The 24,576-nt window shown below is 43.8% G+C and overlaps 3 protein-coding genes across 5 annotated transcripts in view; 2 read left to right on the forward strand and 1 right to left on the reverse strand.

Moving 5' to 3' along the window:
• Positions 1 to 7,710, forward strand: part of dok4 (docking protein 4) — a 30,525-nt gene extending 22,815 nt beyond the window's left edge. For all 3 annotated transcript variants that reach the window (XM_053634713.1, XM_053634714.1, XM_053634711.1), the window contains exons 4-9: positions 949 to 1,063; positions 1,888 to 2,007; positions 2,370 to 2,559; positions 3,899 to 4,037; positions 4,151 to 4,268; positions 5,503 to 7,710. In XM_053634713.1, the coding sequence (XP_053490688.1) occupies positions 949 to 1,063; positions 1,888 to 2,007; positions 2,370 to 2,559; positions 3,899 to 4,037; positions 4,151 to 4,268; positions 5,503 to 5,591 (771 nt within the window). In that variant the 3' untranslated portion in view covers positions 5,592 to 7,710. The remainder of the gene's footprint in view (positions 1 to 948; positions 1,064 to 1,887; positions 2,008 to 2,369; positions 2,560 to 3,898; positions 4,038 to 4,150; positions 4,269 to 5,502) is intronic.
• Positions 7,711 to 10,533: 2,823 nt separating this feature from the next.
• On the reverse strand, positions 10,534 to 14,443 carry nrn1lb (neuritin 1-like b). The gene is made up of 3 exons (XM_053634903.1): positions 14,252 to 14,443; positions 12,545 to 12,686; positions 10,534 to 11,405 (listed from the first exon to the last, which is right to left on the reverse strand). Exons 1-3 carry the CDS (start codon positions 14,283 to 14,285, stop codon positions 11,120 to 11,122), a joined length of 462 nt encoding a protein of 153 aa, XP_053490878.1. The 5' UTR covers positions 14,286 to 14,443; the 3' UTR covers positions 10,534 to 11,119.
• Positions 14,444 to 15,385: 942 nt separating this feature from the next.
• cog4 (component of oligomeric golgi complex 4) lies at positions 15,386 to 24,508 on the forward strand. Its single transcript, XM_053635244.1, has 19 exons — positions 15,386 to 15,759; positions 16,460 to 16,542; positions 16,692 to 16,806; positions 16,928 to 17,102; positions 17,820 to 18,013; positions 18,113 to 18,218; positions 18,582 to 18,739; positions 19,347 to 19,405; positions 19,710 to 19,843; positions 20,032 to 20,150; positions 20,229 to 20,395; positions 20,973 to 21,138; positions 22,304 to 22,366; positions 22,488 to 22,604; positions 22,752 to 22,844; positions 23,118 to 23,201; positions 23,276 to 23,377; positions 23,865 to 23,993; positions 24,204 to 24,508. Exons 1-19 carry the CDS (start codon positions 15,625 to 15,627, stop codon positions 24,336 to 24,338), a joined length of 2,334 nt encoding a protein of 777 aa, XP_053491219.1. The 5' UTR covers positions 15,386 to 15,624; the 3' UTR covers positions 24,339 to 24,508.
• Positions 24,509 to 24,576: the final 68 nt, after the last annotated feature.

The following is a 24,576-nucleotide window of genomic DNA, read 5'->3' on the forward strand; positions in this document are numbered from 1 at the left end:
ATCTGAACATATATATATGTTATATAACATATATAGTCGCTGTTGGAAAGATCTCAAATATATACCGAAGATGCTGGAAAAGTAAAGGATGTGCCGGAGCTGGAGGATTTTTCTGAAGAACAGTGGGCGGTTTAACTGCTCAGGACAAAGCAAGAGTCGTGGATCGTCCAGGTAACGACACACAGGATTAACTGGTTCATTTGTGTCAATTCGGGTGTTATTGCGTCTTGTGGACTTTATGTAAACATCTGTTATGTGAAATAGCTTCTTCAGGGCAGGACTAAATACACAAACAACATGCAATTTTAAGGATCCCGCTTATTTTGAATTATTATTATTAACATTTTGCAGATTCTGTACGGCGTCTGCATGTAAACTTATGACCTCGACTGTAGTGGCGTATATAAGAAAACTCCACTGGGCCTCGGACGAGTAAAAACCGATTCGGATAAGACCCGAGCCAAGAAGGAGACCTTCGTCTAACTCCGACGACGTTTCCTAGTCCGTACGGAAGAATATTAGGATCTGAGGTATCACCGAGATCGAGCAACACAAGCACGGAGACACCGCCCTGCTCATTAGTAGGACGTTTGTGTTGCAGGAATCCGGAAGTAGTAGATTTAGATCCCTAATAAACAAGCCAGAGGGGAGAGAGAGTCTCCCCGAGACGACACGGAGAAGAAACCTCGCGAGGAACCGGACTCGAGTGGGAACGGAAAGAGTAAAGACAAACGGCGCCGAGTGTGTGTAGAGGATGTTCAGACGTCCGGTGAAGAAGAGTCCTGGGACGGGCGACGGGACGGTTTTTACGATTACGGCAGCAGCTTTTAGATACAAAAACACGGCGTCCCGCTGAGATTAAACATTGAAAGATTGTAACACTGAAGAAACGGTGAGATCTGTTCAACTTAAACGTAACAGTTATTTGCGTGCACTAAATGTCCACAGGTGACGGAGATCAGTAACGTTAAAAACGTGACGAGACTCCCGCGGGACACCAAGCGCCAGGCCGTGGCCATCGTCTTCACTGACGACACGTCCCGCATGTTCACCTGCGAGTCAGGTAAGACATTTGGGAGTATTATGACTGAACACATCCACACACACACACACACACTTCACTTGAGCTCTTTTCTTTCCTTTTTTTTTTTCAGTTGAATTATCCGTCTCAGTTCTGTTTAACGTGATGTTCCTGAGCTGCTGTGAGTCGCTCTGACAATCCTGTAACACTAACTCACAGTCTGTGCTGTTAGGCTCAAATTAGAGCGTTTCACACACACACACACACACACACACACACACACACACACACACGCATCATACGACAGCCTAGATACGTCCTACATCTTCACATCTAACGGAGAAGGTAATCCAGATTAACGCAGAGCCGATGGTAGCTGGGTTCGCAAAAAGCACTCAAATCAGATGGGCGAAAAAACAGATCGAAAACAAAATAAACAGAGAAACCGTTCACATTTACGGTATTTTGGTAGACGCCCTTATCCAGAGCGACTTACATTTATCTCATTTATACGACTGAGCAGTTGAGGGTTAAGGGCCTTGCTCAAGGGCCCAACAGTGGTAGCTTGGAGGTGCTGGGGCTTGACCTTCTCCTGTCCTTCTGATCAGTAACCCAACCGCTGATCCACCATGTGATAGATTTGTGGTATTGTAACTAGCTAGATTAGTGATAAAAAGACTATAACATAACATACTAAATAGTGTCTCAGTATTCTACTTAGTACACTCTGTATGGTTTGGGACGAAGCCCTGGATTCCGAAACGTTCTTCCACGTTCTTCTTCCTCGCAGTAACACTTTTCAACCAGAGAGGGCGACATTCCCAAATCCGGTTTTTAATGGTTTCCGTGTGTATCCTGTCCTACAGAGCTGGAGGCCGAGGAGTGGTTTAAGACTCTGACCATCGAGTGTTTGGGTACGCGGCTGAACGACATCAGTTTGGGAGAACCTGACCTTCTGGCGGCTGGAGTTCAGTGCGAGCACACGGGTCAGTCCAGGTTTATTTTAAGAGAGACTTTAGAGCGATGGATTTTTATCCAACCTTCCACCAGGAAGTAGTTCTGGTTACGTTCCGCTACTTTCCTGAAGGTTTTGCAGTATCCGCACGTCACCACACGTGATTTGACACTTTTACAGCTTCGTTTCCATACCAAACACCTTTATCTGACGAGTTCATGAAAGCGTGAAGACCAGAATAAAGAAACATCTGCCCTGACACTTCCGTTAGGAATGAGTGTGGCGTGCTCGTGTTCTTTATCCTCGTCTGTTGTGCTCACGCACGTGTGCTTCAGATACACAGAAGAACCTCGGCTGAAATTTGACACACGTTCTCGTTTTGGCGTTTTTCAGAACGCTTTAACGTGTTCCTGCTGCCGTGTCCCAACCTGGACATCTACGGAGAGTGCATGATGCAGATCACCCACGAGAACATCTACTTGTGGGACATCCATAATCCTCGCACAAAGCTGGTCACGTGGCCGCTCTGCTCGCTGCGCCGCTACGGCCGGGACGCCACCCGCTTCACCTTCGAGGCCGGCAGGTACGCACCACGAGAGCGCGAGCCGGAGTTATATACAGGAGCCTCATGAATTGGTGGGTTCTTTTAGACGTACAGCGAAAGGTTTTAAAGGATTCGGATCGTGATCGGTCAAAAGGTGTCGATTCGTTTTTGTTTTCCATGACAGCAGCTGCACAGCACAGGTTTATTTATAATTAATGTGCTCGTTCTAATGCGCTATCGTTTCTATAGCAACAGCTCGTCCGGAGGGACGTGTACGGCGGACGCTTCACTAATACTACACGGATTCAAAGACGCGTGTAATTGTTGATACGGTGAAGTTTTCTGTAAGGAGAAATGTGTTTGTGTAACATTTATGGAAGGAGTCTCCAGTGTCAGCGCCGTGTAACAGTCAGAGGTAACTTTTAAGTTTTCCGTCGTCTTCTGGACAGAGGAGTTTACGCTGAAACGTAAACTTTTTTTTTTTGCCTTATTAACTTGAAGAGAGAGAATAGAGAGAGGGATGGTGAGGGAAGGACTGTTTATAGCTGCTGTAACGTAAGCGAGAACAGGAACTTGGTTATTTTCCTATAACAGCATGCCCCGTCATGATTTATTTCATACTTACAATATAGCAGGTGGCGTAAAACATCAGACCTCTGCTCCATGACTCTCTGGAGATTGGAGACTCTCTGTAAAAAAAAAAAAAAAAAAAAAAAAAAAAAAAAAAAATCAATAAAAGTAAAAAGGAGAGAGATTTAGAACAGCTTTCTTCCTGCAGCCAGTCCAGTTCGCATCATCACACATATTATTATTATCTACATATCCATGTCCATATTCTTTCGGGAAAATCCCGTATCACATCTTGTTCACTGTGTCAGAGCGTAAACGCGTGACCCAGACCAGCAGATTTTGCACCAGTTGACCGAGCTCTATTGAACCGAAGACCTCATAAAGAGATTGAATGAATAGATTAAAAGTAAATTCAGTGGAGAGTGTGGTGCTCTTATCTCCTCCTTGCCACTTTGATCTAATAATAAAGGAAGATTTGTAACGCCCGCAGGACGCCCCTGAAAGGACAAAGATAAGACAGAGTACAAGTCAGGATGATGTGCAGTGGAGTGCTGCCCCCTGGTGGCCAGTAGATTCATTACTTTCAGTAGGAAATGCAATATTGGGGCATTTAAAGCGCAGAGCAGAATGATGGAATGAGCATAGACGAGGGGGAAAAAAAAAACAGATAACTTCCTTCTCTCACATGCACGATTGAAAAGTGTACGCTGAAGATTCACAATATAGCAACTCTTAGCATGTCGAACAAGCACAGCCACGCTTATCTACGGTGAGATCTCAGAACACGTTGTGTCTGTGTGTGTGTTAGAATGTGTGACAGCGGTGAAGGACTGTACACGTTCCAGACACGAGAAGGTGAGCAGATCTACCAAAGGGTTCACTCTTCCACACTAGCCATCGCTGAGCAGCACAAGAAGGTCCTCATGGAGATGGAGAAGAACAGCAGGGTGAGCAGCGTCCGATCACGTGTGTTTCCTTAACGTTAATACGTGTGTAAAAAAAAAATAAAAAATCAAACATCTCATACAAACTCACGTGTCCTCGTGCTCTGATGTGTTAGCTGTTATCCCAAGGCTCAGACCCAGACTCCTACCCCTGCACACCTACAGCCATCCTGCCTCGCAGTGCCTTCTGGCACCACATCACAGGATCGCAGGGGGCCGTGGACTCGAGTAACGGTACGAAAAAGAATACCTCTACTGAAATATAGCAAGCTATACATTTGTGCTGGGCGATATAGCCTAAATACCGTATCAAAACATTTCCCGACATTGTACAAGTATTTATAGAAATGAATCTAAACTGCCGCCTGAAAGACTTACTTATTTATTTATTTCAAATTACAACAATATTCATCTTTTCTATAAAGGTTCCCTCGGCTAACGTCATATTCTTTAACGTTAACAAGCCATGACCTTCAAAATGAATATACCGTAAGACCCGTAAACAAAGTAGCAAAGTACCAGCGATGTTCAAGTATCAAAGTATAAAACGTAACGAAACGTCAGCGACGTTAACCAAGCAACAACGCCTCAGCAAAGCTTAGCGGAGTGACAAAGTAACGTTAAAGGAACAGCTACAAGAACGTCAACAAAGTAGCAAACTAGTAAAGTATCGGTCGTGTTAACGAAGTAATGACATCAACTAAGCAAACAAGTAGCGAAGTATCGCTGACGTTTAACAAAGGTGTCAAATTAACAGTTAAAGTAACAGCGACGTTAAAAACCTAACAAACTGGCAAAGCAGCATTAAAGTAACCGCGTATCGGCCGTGTAACGTCACAAAGTAACGTCATCGGCTACTGAACAAAGTATCGCTGATCATCAAAGTAAGAAACGGCAGTGTCGAATGAACAGCTAGAGTAACGCCGGTGATGATAAAGCAACGCAGTAGTAGCGAAGTTAACAAAGTAACAATGTATCAGTGATGCTAAAGTAACACTTTAGAAGTAACAGCACCAGTAACAACGTCACAACGTATCGGCAACGCTTCCTCTGAACAAACGGCGATGTAAAAGTCACGGATATCGGTAATGATGGTTCCGTCTAGCGCTTGCCATTATTTCTCTTCAATTAACATCGTTTCAGCTAAATCGACTGTCTCTATTTGTAAATGTGAATTTTATGAATAAAGTTTCGTTACGTAGCGCCTTTTTATAAATTAAAGATGTAACCCGGAGAGAGAGGGCCCATGAGCGAAACGTCGCGATCGTATCATTGTAAAATAAACGCATCGGTCGCCTTCGTGGTTTTGCTCCGCTGAAGAACGTGATTTTCTCCTGTCTCTACAGGTTACCAATTTCCTCCAGCGTCTCTATGAATAAAAATAATAATAATTCAATAGCCACGCCTCGTAAATCCCGTGCTGTGTGTGTGTGTGTGTGTGTGTGTGTGTGTGTGTGTGTGTGTGCAGGTGAGATGTTCACGGCGTCTCAGTCGGGAGCCGAATCGGACCTGTTCTCCGCGGAGCACCACAAACATCCTGCACACTTCTCCACTTAACCCGGCCGACGAGGAGCTTCACGGACTCACCTTCAGGTTTCAGGCCTGAACCTTCCTCCGCACTGTCCTCTGCCCTCTTCACGTTTGCTTTCCCCGCGCCGGGGACAGATCTGCAGTGCCCCGACGCCTGAGTCGGGCCCGGTGGCTGGAGACGTGTCCTGAGAGGGAATGCACTGTGAAATGTGAACTACGGAATATTTGGATTTTTTTTTTTTTTCCCAACAGAACAATAGCGGCGCACGTTTCTAGAATTTCGTCGACCCTCTGAAAATGGGGCGGGGCTCTAGGGTTAGAAAGAGCGCCACTGTATGTCTCTCTCTCTCTCTCTATGATATGCACAATGATCAGTATCTCCGTCTCTGTCTGTGTGTCGTCGGTGCATGTCCTCTTTGACTGTGGAGCGGTTTTGAGATTAGTAGCAGGGCTGCGTTTCTTGTAGATCACTTTGCTTACTGCCGAGGATGAATAGAAGAACGCGCAGAACTAGAGTAGGCTTCCGTTTGAACTGTAAAATGGTTTGTGAGATTCGCCTGAGATGTAAGCTGAGGAGGTGGCAGAGGTTCACGAGGAAAACCCGCGGGTGCTTGGGACACTCGAGGAACCCCGGAACACACCACCTGTCACCACCTTCGGTGGTGTTTTCGGTTTTCTTTTTCACCGCTACGAGATGGATTCATACCTTCTTCACGACCTTCTCCAGAATGTGTCGCGTCACGTATTTCCTGAAGCTGATGACTTTACGAAGGAGAGCCGTCAAAAGAAACGATCTTCTGAGGGTCACGGCTGCGAGATCCGTCCTTAATCGGTTCTCTGACGGCGAACCTGCGGGATGATGAGGAGGACTTACATGAGAGATTGGATTTCTTTATTTACGTGAATCGACCAAGCACAACGTGAACGGGTTTGGGATGCGCGTTAAAGGAAAACTCCACCCTGAATCCCACCGTTCGCACCGGTATTTATTGACGCCTCGGTCTGCTTTCGCTTCAGGCGACGCTTCCCTGCCGATAGTGCTGCGGTGAGATTTATCCCTGAAGAGAGCGATGTAGCGGCACTTTAGTCCTTTAGTTCAGTCCCGCTCGCTCACCTCCTCGTCTGTACTCCCAGCTGAAACGGATCAGCTGTACGGCCGTGTTGCATTCTGGGACTTCGAGTCCTGTATCTCCACTACGTCTAAGGAAAATGTCCCTAATGAAAACGAAGGAAAAAATGTAACTATTACACTCCATTGTAAGTGCACAAGCAATAACGATGACAACAAGAACGCCCCCTGTGACATCAGAGCGACACACAACCGCTAACTTCTCACAGGAATAACAACAACAACAACAACAACAGAATCACTAAACACACCGCTAATATCTCATTCCAAACATACTCCGTGTGTTTCAGGGTGGAGTTTAACTTCGACTATATCACCGCGCTCATGCTCGTCACTCGAAAGTCCATGAGTGGATCCTACGCGCCTCGCTCTGTCCACCATCGTCCGTTCCACCGCTAACATTCTGAATAAACGCTCACGTGCAGATATTTTCTTCCGGGTGGGATTTGGGTTCTCCAGCCTTTAGGAGGTTTGTTCTCTTCATGTTCCTGAAATGTGTGGAACAGCCTTATGTCTAAATGTTTAAGTGCTTATTCAATGCTGGAGTCCATAAACATGCATGCAAACGCACGCGCACACACACACACACACACACACACACACACATATATATATGCACATAATGTTATTTATGTAAAACAAATAAGGGCTAAATTTAGATGTTTGTCTTTTCCAGAGCTCTGCGCGCGCGCGCGCGTGTGTGTGTGTGTGTGTGTGTGTGTGTGTGTGTGTGTGTGTGTGTGTTAGCAGTCTTTGTCTCTCCACAAGGCACATGTATATAAATCTATTTATTTCCGATGGAGTGAGTACTGTATGTCAGTCAGCAGAAGGAGAAGGAGGCAGGCGCTGTTCGGTGTGTGTGATTGTTTGTACGTCTGGTTAGATGACAATAAAAGCCAGAAGATGGACTGCGTTATAAATTTCTCGGGCGTCCTGCGCAGTTCTTTGGGGATATTTTCCATAAAGGGGGGAAGAAAAAAAAAACCCACATCTATGAGAAATTTATGAATATGTAAAAATAAAACGGAGCGTATTGTGGAGTGTGTATGTTCTCTAGTATCATTTTAAAGGTTGGGGGTTGTTTTTGGGTTTTTTTAATGAGCTTTGCACGTGGTTGGCTTTCTTATAAACAATTGAACTTTTAGACTACATCGAGGACAATTCTTCTTGCTGTAAATATTTTCATTTGTCACACTGCCTGTCTTACAGTTATCACACACACACGTATTTAGGAGCCTTATAATTGAAATGAACATGCTCAGGTTTTCCCGTTCGAGCCTGAGCTCGAGTCACTGTCTGTGTGGCGTTCTCCTCATGTCTGTAAAGGTTTCTTCCGGGTTCTCTGGTCTCCTCTCTCCTCCCACAAACACACTGGGAAGTGTATGACTCTAAACTGCTCCTAAAATGTTGTGAATGTTACGCTGTGATGGACCGGTGTCTCGTTCGTGAGGTTCGGCCTTCCCGGGATATATCCCCCGGATCCGTCCGCCATCCTGACCAGGATAAAGTATTCACTGAAGATGATTGACTGAACTGATGGTCTCTTTTGAGCCGGAGTGTCACGTGACCTGGGTCTAGTTACCTGTGTGTTTTGGCAGAAAGCGCCCTCTGGTGCCGAAAACGGTGGTGAAATATGAGCGCGTTTAATAGTCGCGCTAAACGATGTACTTGCATGGAAATCGGTTCATGTTGTCCAGACTTTAATCTGCATATCTCCTGGGACTCAAGGCCAGATTGTTTTGGGCCAGTAAAGATTATAAAGGGTCAGGTTTAAAATATTGTACACTTTGAGATTTAAAATACAGCCTGGTTTTATATACACTGGTTAAAACGGGGTTTATGTACAAAAAACAATAGGCATTTTAGCATATTTCATATGCATGGCTTTTTTTTCCCCCCACACTATTAGTCTGTCCCTGCACTTTTTATAACAAAATCACAGAGAGGAACTCACCTGAAATAAAAATGACAGAAACAAACAATCCTGTGTTACAAATGCAGATATGATTCCAATTCAAATATAAATATATATATATATATATATATATATATATATATATATATATATAATATATATATATATATATATATAATGTGTGTGTGTGTGTGTGTGTGTGTGTGTGTGTGTGTGTGTGTTTATGTATTCTCAGAAAAAGGCGTAATTTGTGATTTGGTGAAAATTTGTGTGGGTTAGGTTGACATTTTTGGTGGTTAGCATGTTCACCTCACGCCTCCAGGGTCGGGGGTTCGATTCCCACCGTGGCCGTGTGTGTGTGTGTGTGTGGAGTTTGCATGTTCTCCCCGTGCTGCGGGGGTTTCCTCCGGGTACTCCGGTTTCCTCCCCCAGTCCAAAGACATGCATGGTAGGCTGATTGGCGTGTCTAAAGTGTCCGTAGTGTATGAATGGGTGTGTGAGTGTGTATGTGATTGTGCCATGCCCCCTCCCCGCCCTGTGCCCCGCCCTGTGCCCCATGCTCCCTGGACAATCTGTCAAGTTCAATATGTAAAAGATTTTTTTATTTTAAAAAAAATAATAGGAATTAAACTTATGACTGTAGTTCCATCCAATTTCTATTTCTTTTTTCTTTTTCTTTTTTTTTTTTAAAAAAAATACATAATCTTTTACATATTAAACTTGACAGATTGTAAAAACCCCTGAAGGATAAGCGGTATAGACAATGGATGGAACTATAGTCATAAGTTTAATTCATATTCTTTCTTTTTTTTTCTTTTCTTTTTTTTAAAAAAAATAAAAAAATCTTTTACATATTGAACTTGACAGATTGTACACTGGGATTGTATACAACGATGTGATATTTCATTTCTTTTAAAGTCAGTTTTCGTCACAGGTTTCCATAGAAACAGAATACACTTTCACGGTTAGGAGCAGCGGCAACCAAAAAAAAAAACAGCTCCCGATCATTTTTAGTTAAGTTTAATTAAAAATGGAAAATCAAAATGAAAATAAAGCTGGTTTCAGAGTTGAGGCTGAAGAAAACACGGGAACTGTGTCTCACTCAGGAGGTAAAGTAACGTCAAGTAGCTAGCTAAATTTACCTCAGGCGATAAACTTAGCTTTCTGATTAATGGCTAATCCCGAGGCTAATTTTTCCCTCTGAATTAACGGCGCAGTGGAAGAACCTCGGAGAACGCCTGAGAATGTTCCAGAAAACATCACCGAAGCTCTCAGTGTGACTAAAGCACCACCAGGTCCCAGGTAAAGTCCAGACTGAATCCTAGTTATTCCTGCAATAAATATAAATATAATTCCGAGAAGAAAGTTTGTCTCATAACAGATAGAGCTCATGAAACATTTTTAACAAACAAACAAACAAACAAACAAACAAACAAACACCCCTAACAGTTTCAGTGCCCCATTTTCCCCCATAAAGAAACTCTTTCCTATTTGAAAGTTTATCAGTTATGAAAATGAACATCATAAAAAATAGTAGAACAATCATGTGACAAATTCATTAATAATTAAAATGTAAATAACGTAATAATAACTATATAAATTATAAACGAATAAATCGAACTTTAATATTTTGTAGCAGTGTTAATGGGCCTCCACTAGGGGGCGCCTCCTCATGGTGAGCTGAAATCACGTGACCTCTTCTCTCACTGTCGGAGTGTGACATAAACAAACAAGGAAAGTGGGAAAAGATACGAATAAGTAAATAAACAAGATTTAGCACTTGTGTAACAACAAGTTATGAGGACGAGCGAGGAGAGTCTGGACGCCATGAACGAAAACGTGCTGGAGCTCGCGTAACGAACAGTTCAGCATCATTAGCACGTTTTTATCCGTAGCCGAGTTCATTGCTGGGAGTTTTTGTGCTCTTTTGTGCCACCTAGTGGAATAACAGAGACTAGCACTTCATTTCCCAAACTCGCGTTTCAATTAGACAATTCTAATTCATTAAAGCGGGTCAGATCCGAACCTTTATCAGGCCGGGATCCGATCCGAACCGTTCAGTTTCTCATGTAGCTCTGCTTTAAAGTTATCCTCCATCAGCAAGAACCTCAACACATCACTTGTTTCTTTCATAATCATGTCCAAATGCTTATAATTTAGTTTTCTTCTCCTCAGGATCTTCCTGATCTGGACGCCGTTCGATATGGAAAGGAAAGAAATAGGTAGGAAATAAATAAATAAATAAATAAATAAAGCCTGATTGAGGAGCTGAACTGATGATGATGTTTATTCACTGAAGTGTTTTTAAATAAGTGTTCTTTTATGACAAATCACCACGAATAACTTGAAATACACAGGGTTTAAAAAAAATAAAACACAATCATCAGCTTAAAGGAATCTACTGAATACCGACTGAAGGGCAAAATGAATTAATACAACAATTCTGAATCGTATACATTTTCACCAGCGTTTAAAATATGTCATTTTAAATATGAGACATTGTGACGTCTCCTAAATAAACCAAATCAGTACACAGAACACACCGAGGAGCAAGCATGCAGAACACAGGGCGTGGTCACTGCTCTCACCGCGGCCTTTCAGAGACTCCTGATTGGTCTGATCGGTAGTGGGCGGGGTCTGAGGAGATGCCGAGGTGCGGCCGGAACACATTTCATAAAGGTTCCCCGAGAACTGCGTCCTCCGAGACTCCACCTTTAAAGACTCCCAGAGCTCTGCCGCGTTACCGCGGCAATCGGACAGCACGCTGCTCACACACCGCTCGAAGACGCCCCAGGATCTGCCATAAACACACACACACACACACACACACACACACACTCGAGTGCGAGTCATGAATATGCGCCACAGTAAATCATTCTCTTGAGAGCAAAATCAATCTCAAAAACAAGGCATAACATCTCCCTGTTGTATGTTCTACAGAAGTATGACATCATTATGGAGAAAGGGGCGGGGCTAAAGTGAATATATTATAAAGAGGTGTGGTTAGGAGGTGAAAAACGAGTCGCCTTAGCTTGAAGATCACTTTGGTTTAGGTTAAAGGTTAAAGGTAGTTTTGTCTGCACACACTCACACACACACACACACACACACACACACACAAGCAGGTGCGCACACCAAAACTTGTGTTAACAATGTGGTTTATTTTCATTTAAAATGACATGAAAGTTTAATAGCTTCAGTTACATTTTATAGTCACGTTGCTGTGGTCCCATGGGATATCCGTACGCTCTAAGGGTTCTACGCAGAAACCTACAACAAAACGTTTCCTATTAGAAAGGAGAGTAGAAGAGAGTAGAACCCTTTCTGGAAGGTAACTACGCTTAATTATCCAATGAACCTTTAAAGAACCCTTATAGGAGTGTATTTATCGACTGGGTACGTGTGCGCTACAACTCTAAATTATGGTTCGTTATTTTCTTTTTGATCTCTAGAACCTGTCGGGAGTTTACCATTCACCCCTCGATTCCTGGTACACTCTTAGAGCGGAGGACTCTTCAAGGGTTCTTTAAGGGTCCATTTAATAATTAAGGGTTGTTAGCATCTCAAATGAACACTTTTAAACAACGCTTCAGTTGTCCCTCTGGGGGAAACGCTTAAAGGCTCTATGTAGGAGCCGACAGCAAAATTTAAAATGTAAAATTCCATATTGTAAAGGGTTCCACGTAGAACCCTTTTTGGAAGATAAGAAGACTTAACTAATGAACCGTTTCTGAAGAACCGTTGTTTTCTCAGTACCATTAAACTCCAAAACTATTGCTCGGTAGTTCTTTTTTAATACCTAGAACCTGTCAGAAGGTACACTTGTAGGTTCTTCAAGGGTTCTTTAAGGGTTCATTTAATAAATGAATGGTTCTTATCTTCCGTGTGTGTGTGTGTGTGTGTGTGTGTGTGTGTGTGTGTGTGTGAGATCCTCACCTGCAGATGGAGTCGATGTCGGGGTCGTTGTCAGTTTGGCTGTTCACGTCGTCTCCCAGAGACACCAAACACTGAGCGAAGCCTCGATACACAGAGACACATGATGGAGGAACCACAGAACCCAGTACAGAACCACACACACCTGACAGAGAGAAAGAGTGTGTGTGTGTGTGTGTGTGAGAGAGAGAGAGAGAGAGAGAGAGAGAGATGGAAAATAAAATAGCATGTTCTATCAGAAATTCTGACTTACTGTATTGTGTATTATTTATTCACCACATGGTCTGTACAGTTGAGTGCAAAAGTTTGTACACCCTTCGGCAAAAATGGCGGTGAAACTTATTTAGATCCAAAATAAAGGGACTAATCTGCGTGTGCGGATATGTGCTTAGATTAATTGTAAACCAGACACTATAGGGGATGCAAATTTTTGCACTTCACTGTATTTACGCAGTGGATAAATGGCTGTATATTTTACTGCATTTAACAGCAGCGTTTTATCCTTGGATCATTTTTTTTTTCTGCTTTGTGCTGTGTGTCTGATACATGGGTGTGTATTATTACATTAGTGTGTGTGTGTGTGTGTGTGTGTGTGTGTGTGTACATCAGTGAGGGTCAATCTGAGGATTACAGCCGGAGGCCAAACCTCATCTAATCTCACTGCACACGCGTCGCTCTCTCTGTGTCGCCTCTCACACAAGCGCTCGCTGTTTACTTGCCGATCGTTTGTTTCCATTCTGTCATACTGAGACGTGCTGTCTTTAACTTCTCCGCACCATCCGCGCTTTTTTTAACAGTCCGAGGTAAAGCTGTCACTTTCGTTTTTTTCCGCATCTTCAGGACAGACGAGTTTACGCTTATTTGCGGTTAAGAAGCTGCGTGTGTTTTTTAATTCGAAGAGAGAGGGAATAGAGAGAGGGATGGTGAGGGAACGAGTGTTTCTAGCTGCTCTAACGTAAGTGAGAACAGGAACTGACTCGTTTCACAGACGTTAAATGTAACCGGATGAGAGTATGACGTCGTTCTTTAATGAATAAAACGTTGAAATGGGCGGACTGCTGTGGTGTAAGGGGAATAAAACACTCAGGGACATGCTGTTATGGGAAATGAATCAACTTCAGGGTGGTAACGGTGACTCCGCTCCGTCACACCACCCTGTATTAACACGCTCACACACACACACACATACATATCTATTTTCTATACCGCTTATCCTACACGGGAACCTGGAGCCTGTCCCAGCGAGCATGGGGCACACGGCGGGGTACACCCTGGACGGGGTGCCGATCCACGACAGAGAACACTCACATACACACTCACACACCCATTCATACACTACGGACACTTTGGACATGCCAATCAGCCTACCCTGCATGTACCCGGAGGAAACCCCCGGAACACAGGGAGAACTTGCAAACTCCACACACACACACACACACACACACACACACACAGAGCACAGACGGGAATCGAACCCCCGACCCTGGAGGACATTTCTAAATTTAGATCATTTGCATTACTCTGTTCTTCCAAGTGAAGTCTTGCTGATGTTCTTTTTTTAAATGAAGCATTTATAACAACACCGATTTACTATAACAACCTTATAACGTCACTGTAATAATGTTGTATCATGACAGAACAAACCTGAATTAATCACACACACACACACACACACACACACATTTGGAAACTGAATACAGTTTTACTCACTGAGGCAGAGGGAGATGAACAGGAGCGGATGCATTTTGTTGTTAATCCTGAATCCTGAGCTGTCTCAACATCTGCACACACACACACACACACACACACACACACACACACACACACACCAGCTCTGAGCACAGGTTGTTCAAGCCTTTAGGAAATGTCGTGTTTGCTCCTGTGTATCTCAGATAAAAAGCTGCGCTTGGAGACGACTGTGTGAGTGTAAAATTCCGTGTGGATTGTGCAGACATGAGATTATTATTATTTTTAAATCTGGGATTAACTCTCGTGCTCGTCGGGACAGTGCTTCATAATGAGGAGGAGAGAATTTAATCCATAATGGCTCTGTGAACTGTCTTCCAGGATATTATCTCAATCTGTCTAATCTTATTCTGTCTCTTGGACTTGGATTTCTGCAGTCACACACACGCACACACGGTCACACACATTCACAAGACTCGTACAAAGGTTTGATTGACAGGAACGGATTATGTCATCGCGTCAATCTACAGGATTAAATTTTTCTCCATAAAGCCATCGCTTCCTAACTGTTTTTTTCCCCTCCCTGTTTCTATCCTTCAGACAATCCCTACGCAACACAACGTCTACAGTATTGACTTAACACGTAAACACACGGACTGAATCCCAAAATTCAGCTTAAGGAACATCCACTGCAGTACATAAAGTCTAGATCTTTATTTATATCATAATAGTAACGTTTTCTGTAAGGAGATGTTTATGTATATAACTTTTATGGAAGGAGTCTCCAGTGTACCAGTCAGAGGTAAAGCTGTAACGTTAAAATTTCTTGCCTTAAATAAATAAGAAAATCAAGATAATTGGTCTTATAAGGGGAATAAAACACTCAGGGACGTGCAGTTATAGGGAAATAATCAACGTCCAGGTTGTAAGATGAACTCCGCTTCATCAAATGAGTACTTTACTCGGTATTTTACTCAGTATTTTACAGCACCACGTAGTGTTTATCATATGGCCTTATTATGTGTTCAGTTAAAGATTAAAGCTCATGAACAGTGTGTGTTTATGGGTAGTTTTTCGCCAGCATCACGTTCTGAACACGTGGCTGTTTTGGCTGGTGGGCTAAAAACTAAGAACATGCATCACTACCGGACGTGGTAAATGGGTGCCAATACTTTGCACAAAGCAAGAGATGCGCTACAGTCGGTAATTATACACGTACAGTGAAGTGTGAAGATGGAGGAGTTGAGGAAAGGATGAAGAAGTGCAGCTACTCTACAGCGAGGTGGAATTCGTGCAGCAGTCGGTAGGGGGCAGTGTGTCCTGCTCTACAGGTTTACGGAGGAAAGCGAAGGAGAAGAAGAGGAAGTGACGTGGTTTGTGTGGATGTGGGAGCTGTGATGGATGAAGTCGGGTCTCCGGCGGTTCGGCGCTCCGGTGCCGAGGCTCTGTCTTCCATCCGAACCGAAACCATTGAATCTCTCACAGACCTGGAAGACCTGGAGCGGGTTTATGCTCAGCTCTGTGCCGAAGAGGTGAACTTCCGCTTCACATTCACCTCATTGTTCATCAGAACTGAAGAGTGTTTACATTAGCGTAGCTTCTTCACCTGATTAATGGCGTGTCGTCATAATAATATAATTATAATAGTAATAATAATCATCATCATCATTCCTGCAAAAAAACAAACAAGTAGAACATTTAGTATTAAAGGCATTAAATTAAGACTGAATTATTGACGCTGTCAAATAATAAATCTCTCAGAACTGTCAATCACGTAATTAACCACGCCCCTGCAACTATCTAATCATCTCATTAACCACGCCCACTTGAATATAACATAACACTTATATGAACGCTTATAATACAATTTATTCCAAAGTACGTCCGCCCGTTTAATACTTAAATTATGTATTTATTTCATTCTATTTAACGCTTTAAACCTTCTTGTCTGTGTTCAGTTTAAAGTATTTCTTTCTCCCTGTGATGTTATTTACTACTGCTGGTCATGATTGTATCCTATATTTTTTATGACCTTAATTTAAAGTAATAATAATCATGGCGGTTCCAAACGCACTCTTATTTTACTGTCGGTCCAAACCCGATTATCAGAGCTCTGCGTATCGGACGATACGTGATACAGATCTGATCTAGTAACGTTTTGATTCTCTGTGCTGCTACTGCACGTCAGACATGATGGTAGTGATGTAGGAGGGGTTGTGTTGTGTTCTGCAGGCGGAGGTTCAGAAGAAGTTGGAGGTTCTTTCTGGACAGCAGAGCACCATCGAGACCAAGATGCTCGCTCTACAGAGGATCGGGTGAGTGTGTGGGTTTGGAAGTGCAACTCCTAGGAGTAAGTAGTGGGGTTAACGAACCATTCCCACATTATCTGCGGTCGAATATTTACCCTTTAGTTCCTTCGTGTGTGTGTGTGTGTGTGTGTGTGTGTGTGTGTGTGTGTGTTTAGACCCAACCTGCAGCTCATTGAAGGAGACGCCACGCAGTTATCCGGGATGATCAGCTTCACCTGCAGCCTGGCGGAGAACGTCAGCAGCAAAGTCAGACAGCTGGACCTCACTAAGGTTTTACACACACACACACACACACACACACACACACACACACACACCCCTGCAATCAGGCTACATCTCCTCTCACACACACAAGCGACTGACAGCAGGTGTGTGTGTGTGCTCCTTACAGAAAAGGTTGTACCAGGCGATCCAGCGTGCTGATGATATTCTGGATTTGAAGTTCTGCACCGACGGCGTTCAGACCGCTCTCCGCAACCAGGACTACGAACAAGCCGCCGCCCACATCCACCGCTACCTCTCTCTCGACCAATCAGTGATCGAGCTGAGCAGGCAGGGTGGAGAGAGTGAGTCCTTTAACCGATTAAGGGTTGTACCTGACACGGACGTGTTCACATACACGCTGCATAGCTCTGAATGGTTTGTTTCCTAGCAACAGGTTGCCAGGTCGAGCTGTAATACTCTTGAGATGTCGAACCTCGTTTAGCGCGCTGGAAACGAACCAAACGTGTGTAAATTATTCGCAGGACCATGTCGAGTTCGAATCGTTTATTTATTTATTTTAATTACGCACCAATTTACTGAACTCTTTTTTTCGCATCATAACGACTTGGAAGGAATGAGACTAGTGATTCGATCAGGACAGAAGTAACGGCACCCTATAAAAGGAGAAGGCGTTAGTGCGTGTCCGTGGTAGCTGGCGCGCTGCGCTGCGGTGACTGAGCAGCGTTCGTGCCATTCTTTCACCGTTTAGTCACCATTTTGTCTTTTTAAGCTTTGTGAGCTTTGCCTTTTGTGGAGTTTTGTGGGCGTGGCTAAATGTAAATGTGCTTGGTGATATCTTTCCATAAACTTTGACTTCTTTTTGTGTCTCTTTAAAATATAAACCTTTACTGAAATCACAATCAGGATGTCAATATATCATTTATAATTTTTTTTTGTGGGGAATCATGTTAAACACACACACACACACACACACACACACGATGTATTAATAGACTGAGTGATAATACTCCACTCTATACACATGTTGATGTTTCGCTACTCCCTGTGTCACTCGGCAGGTACCGCAGTCGACGCCAGTCTCGCTTTGCTGCAGGAGGCGGAGCTTAGTTTGAAAGCGCTGGTTACTAAGCGACTAGAGGAGGCGGTTGCCACGGGAGACCTGCCTCAGGTGGAACGCTTCTTTAAAATCCTCCCTCTGCTGGGTCTTCACGAGCAGGGACTCGCGCAGTTCGCCCAGTACCTCTGCAGTCAGGTGTGTGTGTGTGTGTGTGTGTGTGTGTGTGTGTTAATAACCTGCATGGTGTTGATGCTGTGTCTGATCTCTGCAAGTTCTCTTTCTCTCCGCACTCAGTTGGCGAGTAAAGCGGAGGAGAACCTGCTCCTGGCAGTGGGTTCCGATGTCAGTGGCCGTCGCGCGACGCTGATCTTCGCTGACACACTCACACTACTGCTGGAGGGTAAAAACACAATCACACGCTTTCACACTGACACTGGAGACTCCTTCCATAAATGTTCAACAAACATCTCCTCACAGATCGAGTCCCTGTGAACGAGCTGTTGCTATAGAAACGGTAACGCATCAGAACGAGCGTGTCGGCGTGTATATAAAACCTGCGCTAGTGTCCGAGCCGCTGTTTTTACGCTTTGCACATTGAGCTTGGCAAAACAAAAACTTTCTCCGTACCGTATTTCGTCAGGTCATCCACACGAGGTTAATTTGATATTTATGTGTTTATTGGGCAGGGACTTTAATTCTGTAACACTCAGTATTAATATGCAGGTGAATCAGGGTGTGTAATGCGTGTCTGTGTGTGTCTCAGGCATCGCTCGGATCGTGGAGACGCACCAGCCCATCGTGGAGACGTACTACGGCCCGGGCCGACTCTGCACGCTCCTCACACACCTTCAGAAAGAGTGTGACGCACAGGCGCAGAAAGTAGTGGAGAAGTTCATCCAGCAGAGAGACTATCACAACAAAGTGTGTGTCCTCCTGGGTTTTTCATTTGGCGTGTGTAGGCCTGTCACGACAATAACGTTACGGACTTATCGGTACGATATACGGACACGGCCGCGACGTCGCCCGTTGGGTTTACGCAGGAATTTACGTCGCCAACGTTCTACCCGTTCGCACTGCTTCTGTCCTGTCGTCTGATCTAGGGCTGTCAGATTACAGTTCCAGCTTCGAATGTTTGAGACAATAACGCATGTTTAAGATGCGTAGCAAGCGCTAGCGCCGACTTTACTTCAAACGTACTGCCGATAAACGACACGCAAGATATTAACAACGCACTAACAATGTTTATTTGAAGAAGAAAAAAAATCTAGAAAGAACAGCTCTAGCGTTTCAAATAATCCCAAGAAATTTCTTAAAAGCTTTTTGGAAGCGCGCGCTTGCATTATTACGCTGTTATATTGTCATTATATCAGTGGCATAAAATGGTCTTAAAATGACAATAATATTGTTTATCGCAATTATTTCTGGTTCAATATATCGTCCAGCAAAAGTAGTTATCGTGACAGGCCTAGGTGTGTGTTTAGCTGTGTGTGTGTGTGTGTGTGTGTGTGACGCTGTGATGTCTCTGTAGTTCCAGGTTGTTCAGAGCGGCATGATGAGGGGCGTGTCTACGGAGAAGATCGATCCGAGGTACTTTATAACAATCGTGCATTCTGATTGGTCAGAAAAAAAACCGAATGGTTTCTATAGTAACAGTTCAGAGGGACTCCTGTGGCGGACGCTTGACTGATCTTAAACGGATTCAAATTTATGCGTATTATGATTTCGTGACTTCGGATGCGTTACCTAAATGTCTGTTGAGAATTATTGGCACCCTTGGTAAATATGGGGTTTAAAAATATCTCAATAATAATGAGTGAAAGTAAATAAATTTATTCTAAGAAATACAAAACCCTTATTGAATAGAATGTTGTGTGTGTGTGTGTGTGTGTAGGGAGCTTGACCCGGTGTTATATGAGGTCACCCTGATGAACTCGAGAGCTGAACTGTACCTGCGCTTCCTGAAGCGACGCATCACGGCGGATTTTGAAGTCGCAGACGCAACAGCGGTCGAGTCGGTGATCCGAGGTAACGAACTCACGTTAACTTATTTCTACGTTTTTAAATCAGCTCCACCTACAACACAGGGCACTGTAGCCCTGCACAAAGTATTGGCGCCCCGTACAGTCGGATAGTCGTTTCGTTTACACATTAAATACGTTAAAGTTACTGAATGCCTTCATGGTGGGTTTTTGTGTTTTGTTTTTTTCCCCCAGAGCACCAGCAGTGTTTAGAGCGATTGCTGAAGGATTGTCAGCTCAGCTGCACCATGCAGGAGCTGATTGGTTACTACATCCCCATGGAGGAGTATTACATGAGAGAGACTGTGAATAAGGTACACGTGCTAATAAAACCAACACACCTTTTTATATTGGGCGTTAGAATCCATAAACACAGAGATGGTTTTGTTCAGGCGGTCGCCATGGATACATCCGAGGCGGGTCAGCTGAGCTCCAGCATGGTGGACGACGTGTTTTACATCGTGAAGACGTGCATCAGCCGAGCGCTGACCAGCGGCACCTCGGACTGCGTGTGCGCGATGATCAATCACGCCATCAGCGTACTCGAGACGGATTTCAGGTACACGCCTGCAAATGTCTATACCGTTACCTTCGCTGAGAAACAGAAAAAAATCCAAATTCACTCGTAATATGAGTCTTAAGGGCAGATTTTGATCTCCGGTCATTAAATGTATCAATTACGCGACCGTAAAGCACAAGAGAAAATCTCCCCAAAGCTGTTCTTACGGGCTTTCATTCAACTTTCCAACAGGAAAAAGTAGTCCCGCTTACTTTACACTTTCCTGAAGGTTCTGTGGTATCCATACGCCATTAGAGGAACACAGCTCACACATAACTCCCTCTGAAAAAGTAGTTCCATCTCTTCCATCAAGGAGCGATTCGACACGTTTACAGCTTCATTTATACACGAACGCATTTAAAACGCACACAAACACACACACTATAGATGCAGTTGAGAGAGATTAAAGAAAGAAGGTTTATTTTAAAGCAGTATTTAGTTGCTCTGTTACAGTACTTTTAAAATGAATCTTTAGTGAACAGGTTCTCATTTGCATGTGATGCTTTCAGATGAGGCACATGAGCATGAAAAGGAGCAACAGGAAATACATTTATATCGTGTGTGTGTGTGTGTGTAGGGAAGTGCTGGTGACTAAACTGAGAGCCGGTTATCCAGCCAGCGCCCTGCAGGATCTGCATCGTGGTGTCACCAGCGCCGTCAGTCTGATGCAGAGCAGCTTACAGCAGGGAAAAATCCAATCTCTGGGCTTCGAGAGTCAGGAACAAGCCAAGAACGCTTACCTGGTGAACGTCGTCTCATTATATCTCTGTTTAACGCCATATTGAGGAATTTATATTGTTGGGGTGAATCATTTTCTAAAAAATTTTAAAAAGCAATATCCATCATGGGATCTGAGCTGAAACATACCTGTCTGATATGTCTTCCATACTGATATGTCAAGTGCTCTGGGGTTGAGTCTCAAAACAATGTAGACGTTTCTTATAGCTGGGTTTTTATGAGTGACAGGTTTTATAGAGATTTGTGTTTTAAGAAGCAAGGTTTAAGCAATATGTAGCTGAACAAAGGGGAGGGGGCAGGGGACAAGTCAGTAAATGACACAGAGCCAAAAGATTCGAGGCTATCTAAGAGCTGAGTCAAATGATTTGACACTGAAAAGAGCCATAATTCCGAAGAGTTTTCTTTTATTAGTGAGCTGAACCAAATGATCTGAATCATTGAAAACAGCCATAATTTGAAAGAGTCGACTCTTATTGGTGAGCTGAACCAAATGATTCGACTCATTGAAAGCAGCCTTAATTTGAAAGAGTCGACTCTTATTAGTGAGCCGAGTAAAATGATTTGACTCACTGAAATGATCTGGAATTTAAAAGAGTCAGCTCTATTAAAGAGACGAGTCAAATAATCTGACTCGCTGAAAAGAGCTCGAATTTGAAATAGTCAAACGTTATTGGTGTGCTGAATCAAATGATTTAACTCACTGAAAAGAGTCAGAATTTGAGTTGACTCTTATTAGAGAACTGAGGCGATTTATCTGACTCACTGAAAATAGCCGGAACTTAAGAGTCGACTCCTACTGGCTAAATCAAATGATACGACTCATTGAAAGCAGCCATAATTTGAAACAGTCGACTCTTGTTAGCGAGCTGAGCCAAATGATTTGACTCACTAGAAAGAGCTGGAATTTGAAAGTGTCGACTCTTTTTAGTGAGCTGAGTCAAATAATCTCACTGAATAAACTCACTGAAAAAAGCCAGAACCCATCTCACTAGCTGGTACAGACTTGAGTTTAGCCATCGGACGATTCTGTTTGTTTGTGTGTTGACCAATCAGTGGTCTGCACTAGTTTAGCCCCGCCCACATGCCCCAGGAACTAAATTCAGCACGGGTATAAGGGTACTTCCTGGTGGAAAAGTCGCTGTTTTGAATGTTTTCTACATTTTCTTCCAGGTGACTCTGAATAACGTGCAGGTCTGCAGTGAGAACATCAGCACTCTGAAAAAGATGCTGGAGGTCTGATTGTTTCTGTAATCTGATATATTAATGGTCTTGTTCTTTAAACCTGTTTCTCGCCCACTCTCTGACTTCTTTTTTGTTTTTCTACCCCCCCCCCCCCCCCCCCCCCGTCGCTCAGAGTGATTGTGCCAAATTGTTCAGTCAGGTGGTGGGTTCAGAACAAGCTCAGGCTAAGATAGACAGCTGTCTGTCTGACTTGGTGAACACGTCCAGCAAGTTCAAAGATCTCCTCCAGGTCAGAAAATTGGAACATCCGTATTTCCGTTAGAGCTGTCAGAATTTATACAAAAATAGTCCATACATTAAGGTTTAAGATCCCTCAGTAATCTATTTTTAGCTTATTAAAACGAATGTGTGTGTGTGTGTGCGTGCGTGTGTGTAGGAGGGTCTTCAGGAGCTGAATAACACGGCTATCAGACCGCAGGTGAAGCCGTGGATCAGCAGCTTCCTGTCTGTTTCACACAATATCGAAGAGGTGAGAAACAATCTCTGACTGTCCCAAAGCACTGACACTGGAGACTCCTTCCATAAATATTTGTTAAAAAAACCTCTCCTAACAGATCAAGGTTTTTTAATCCGATTATCAGTGAACGAGCTGTTGCTATAGGAACCATAACATATAACGAGCGTGTTAATTATAAATGAACCTGTGATGTGCAGTCGCGCTACTGTCAGAGCTGCCGTTATAGAAAACTAATCAACACCTCCTGACCAGTCACATCACAATCAGTTTTTTTTTTAATTTCAGGAGGAGTTCAGTGAGTACGAGGCGAACGATCCGTGGGTTCAGCAGCTGGTTATGCAGCTGGAGCAGCTCATGGCTGAGTTTAAGGTAAAGAAAACGCCACTCATGTTCAGTCTGGACGTTTGCCGAGACGTGAAGTGTGACGGAGTGTGTGTCCTCAGGCCGGCTTGTCTCCTGTCATCTACGACACGCTGACCAGCCTGATGACCAGCCTGATCGCCATGGAGCTGGAGAAGACCATCTTTAAATGCACCTTCAGCAGGGTGAGAGCGTCTGTAATTCACTCACACACCTCAGGGGGGCGTCCGGGTTACTAAATGAGATATCCTCACTCACTGAAGCGTCCATTTAATGCTCTCTCTCTCCTTCTTTTACTCTTTTCTCTCTGTCTGTCTCTCTCTCTCTCTTATTCTGTCTCTCTCCTTTTATCTCTGTCTTTCTTTCTTCCTTTTGTCTCTCTCTTCTTATCTTTGTCTGACTCTTTCTTTCCCTCTCTGTCTCTGTTTATTTTCCTGTCTGTCTCTCACTCACTCTGGCTGCCTGTTTCTCTCTGTCTCTCTCTCTTTGTGTCTCTCTCTGTCTTTTTCTCTCATTCTCTTTTTTCCTTTGTCTCTCTCTTCTTTGTCTGCCTATCTCTCTCTCTCTCTCTCTGGCTCTCTTTGTGTCTCCTTCTTCTTCTCTTTCTCTGCCTGTGTCTCTCTCTCTCTCTGCCTGTCTCTCTCTCTCTCTCTCTCTCTCTCTCTCTCTCAGTTGGGTGGTCTGCAGTTTGATAAGGAGTTGCGTTTGCTGCTCGCTTATCTCTGCTCCGTCTCCTCCTGGACGATTCGGGATAAATTTGCTCGCCTCACTCAGATCGCAACGATCCTCAACCTGGAGAGGGTTCGTACCCGTGTATAATCAGCACTTTTGTGTGTGTGTGTGTGTGTGTGTGTGTGTGTGTGTGTGTGTGTGTATATACATACACACATTTTTACTTGGATGAGAATTTCCTGATCAGAATTTCACCACGTGTAGTCACGTGTTTATACACAAATCAGCCCGTGATATCCAGGTGTAAACCGGATCCTTGTTCCCTGTGTCTCATTTCAGGTGTCTGAGATCCTGGATTACTGGGGACCGAACTCAGGACCTCTGACGTGGCGTCTGACTCCGGCCGAGGTCCGACAGGTCCTGGCGCTCCGAGTGGACTTTCGCAGTGAGGACATCAAAAGACTCCGCCTTTAATACGCCGCTGAAAGCTAACCGGATCATTTCCTGTTATTTATGATTAGAATAGAACAAACAGGGTGGATATAATCCAGGGTTTTGTTTTTTTTCATTTGTATACTAACGTGATGAGAAATGTCCCACGGGGATTATTGGGATTACGTTCATAAAAAGACTTGCTCTATCGATATGTCTGTCTTTTCTTTTTGTACTGCTCAGAAACCTCAGAACCTGTTTCGTAGGAAAAAATGGTTCT

Source organism: Ictalurus furcatus, chromosome 10, assembly GCF_023375685.1.
Source record: "Ictalurus furcatus strain D&B chromosome 10, Billie_1.0, whole genome shotgun sequence".
Classification (NCBI taxonomy): domain Eukaryota; kingdom Metazoa; phylum Chordata; class Actinopteri; order Siluriformes; family Ictaluridae; genus Ictalurus; species Ictalurus furcatus.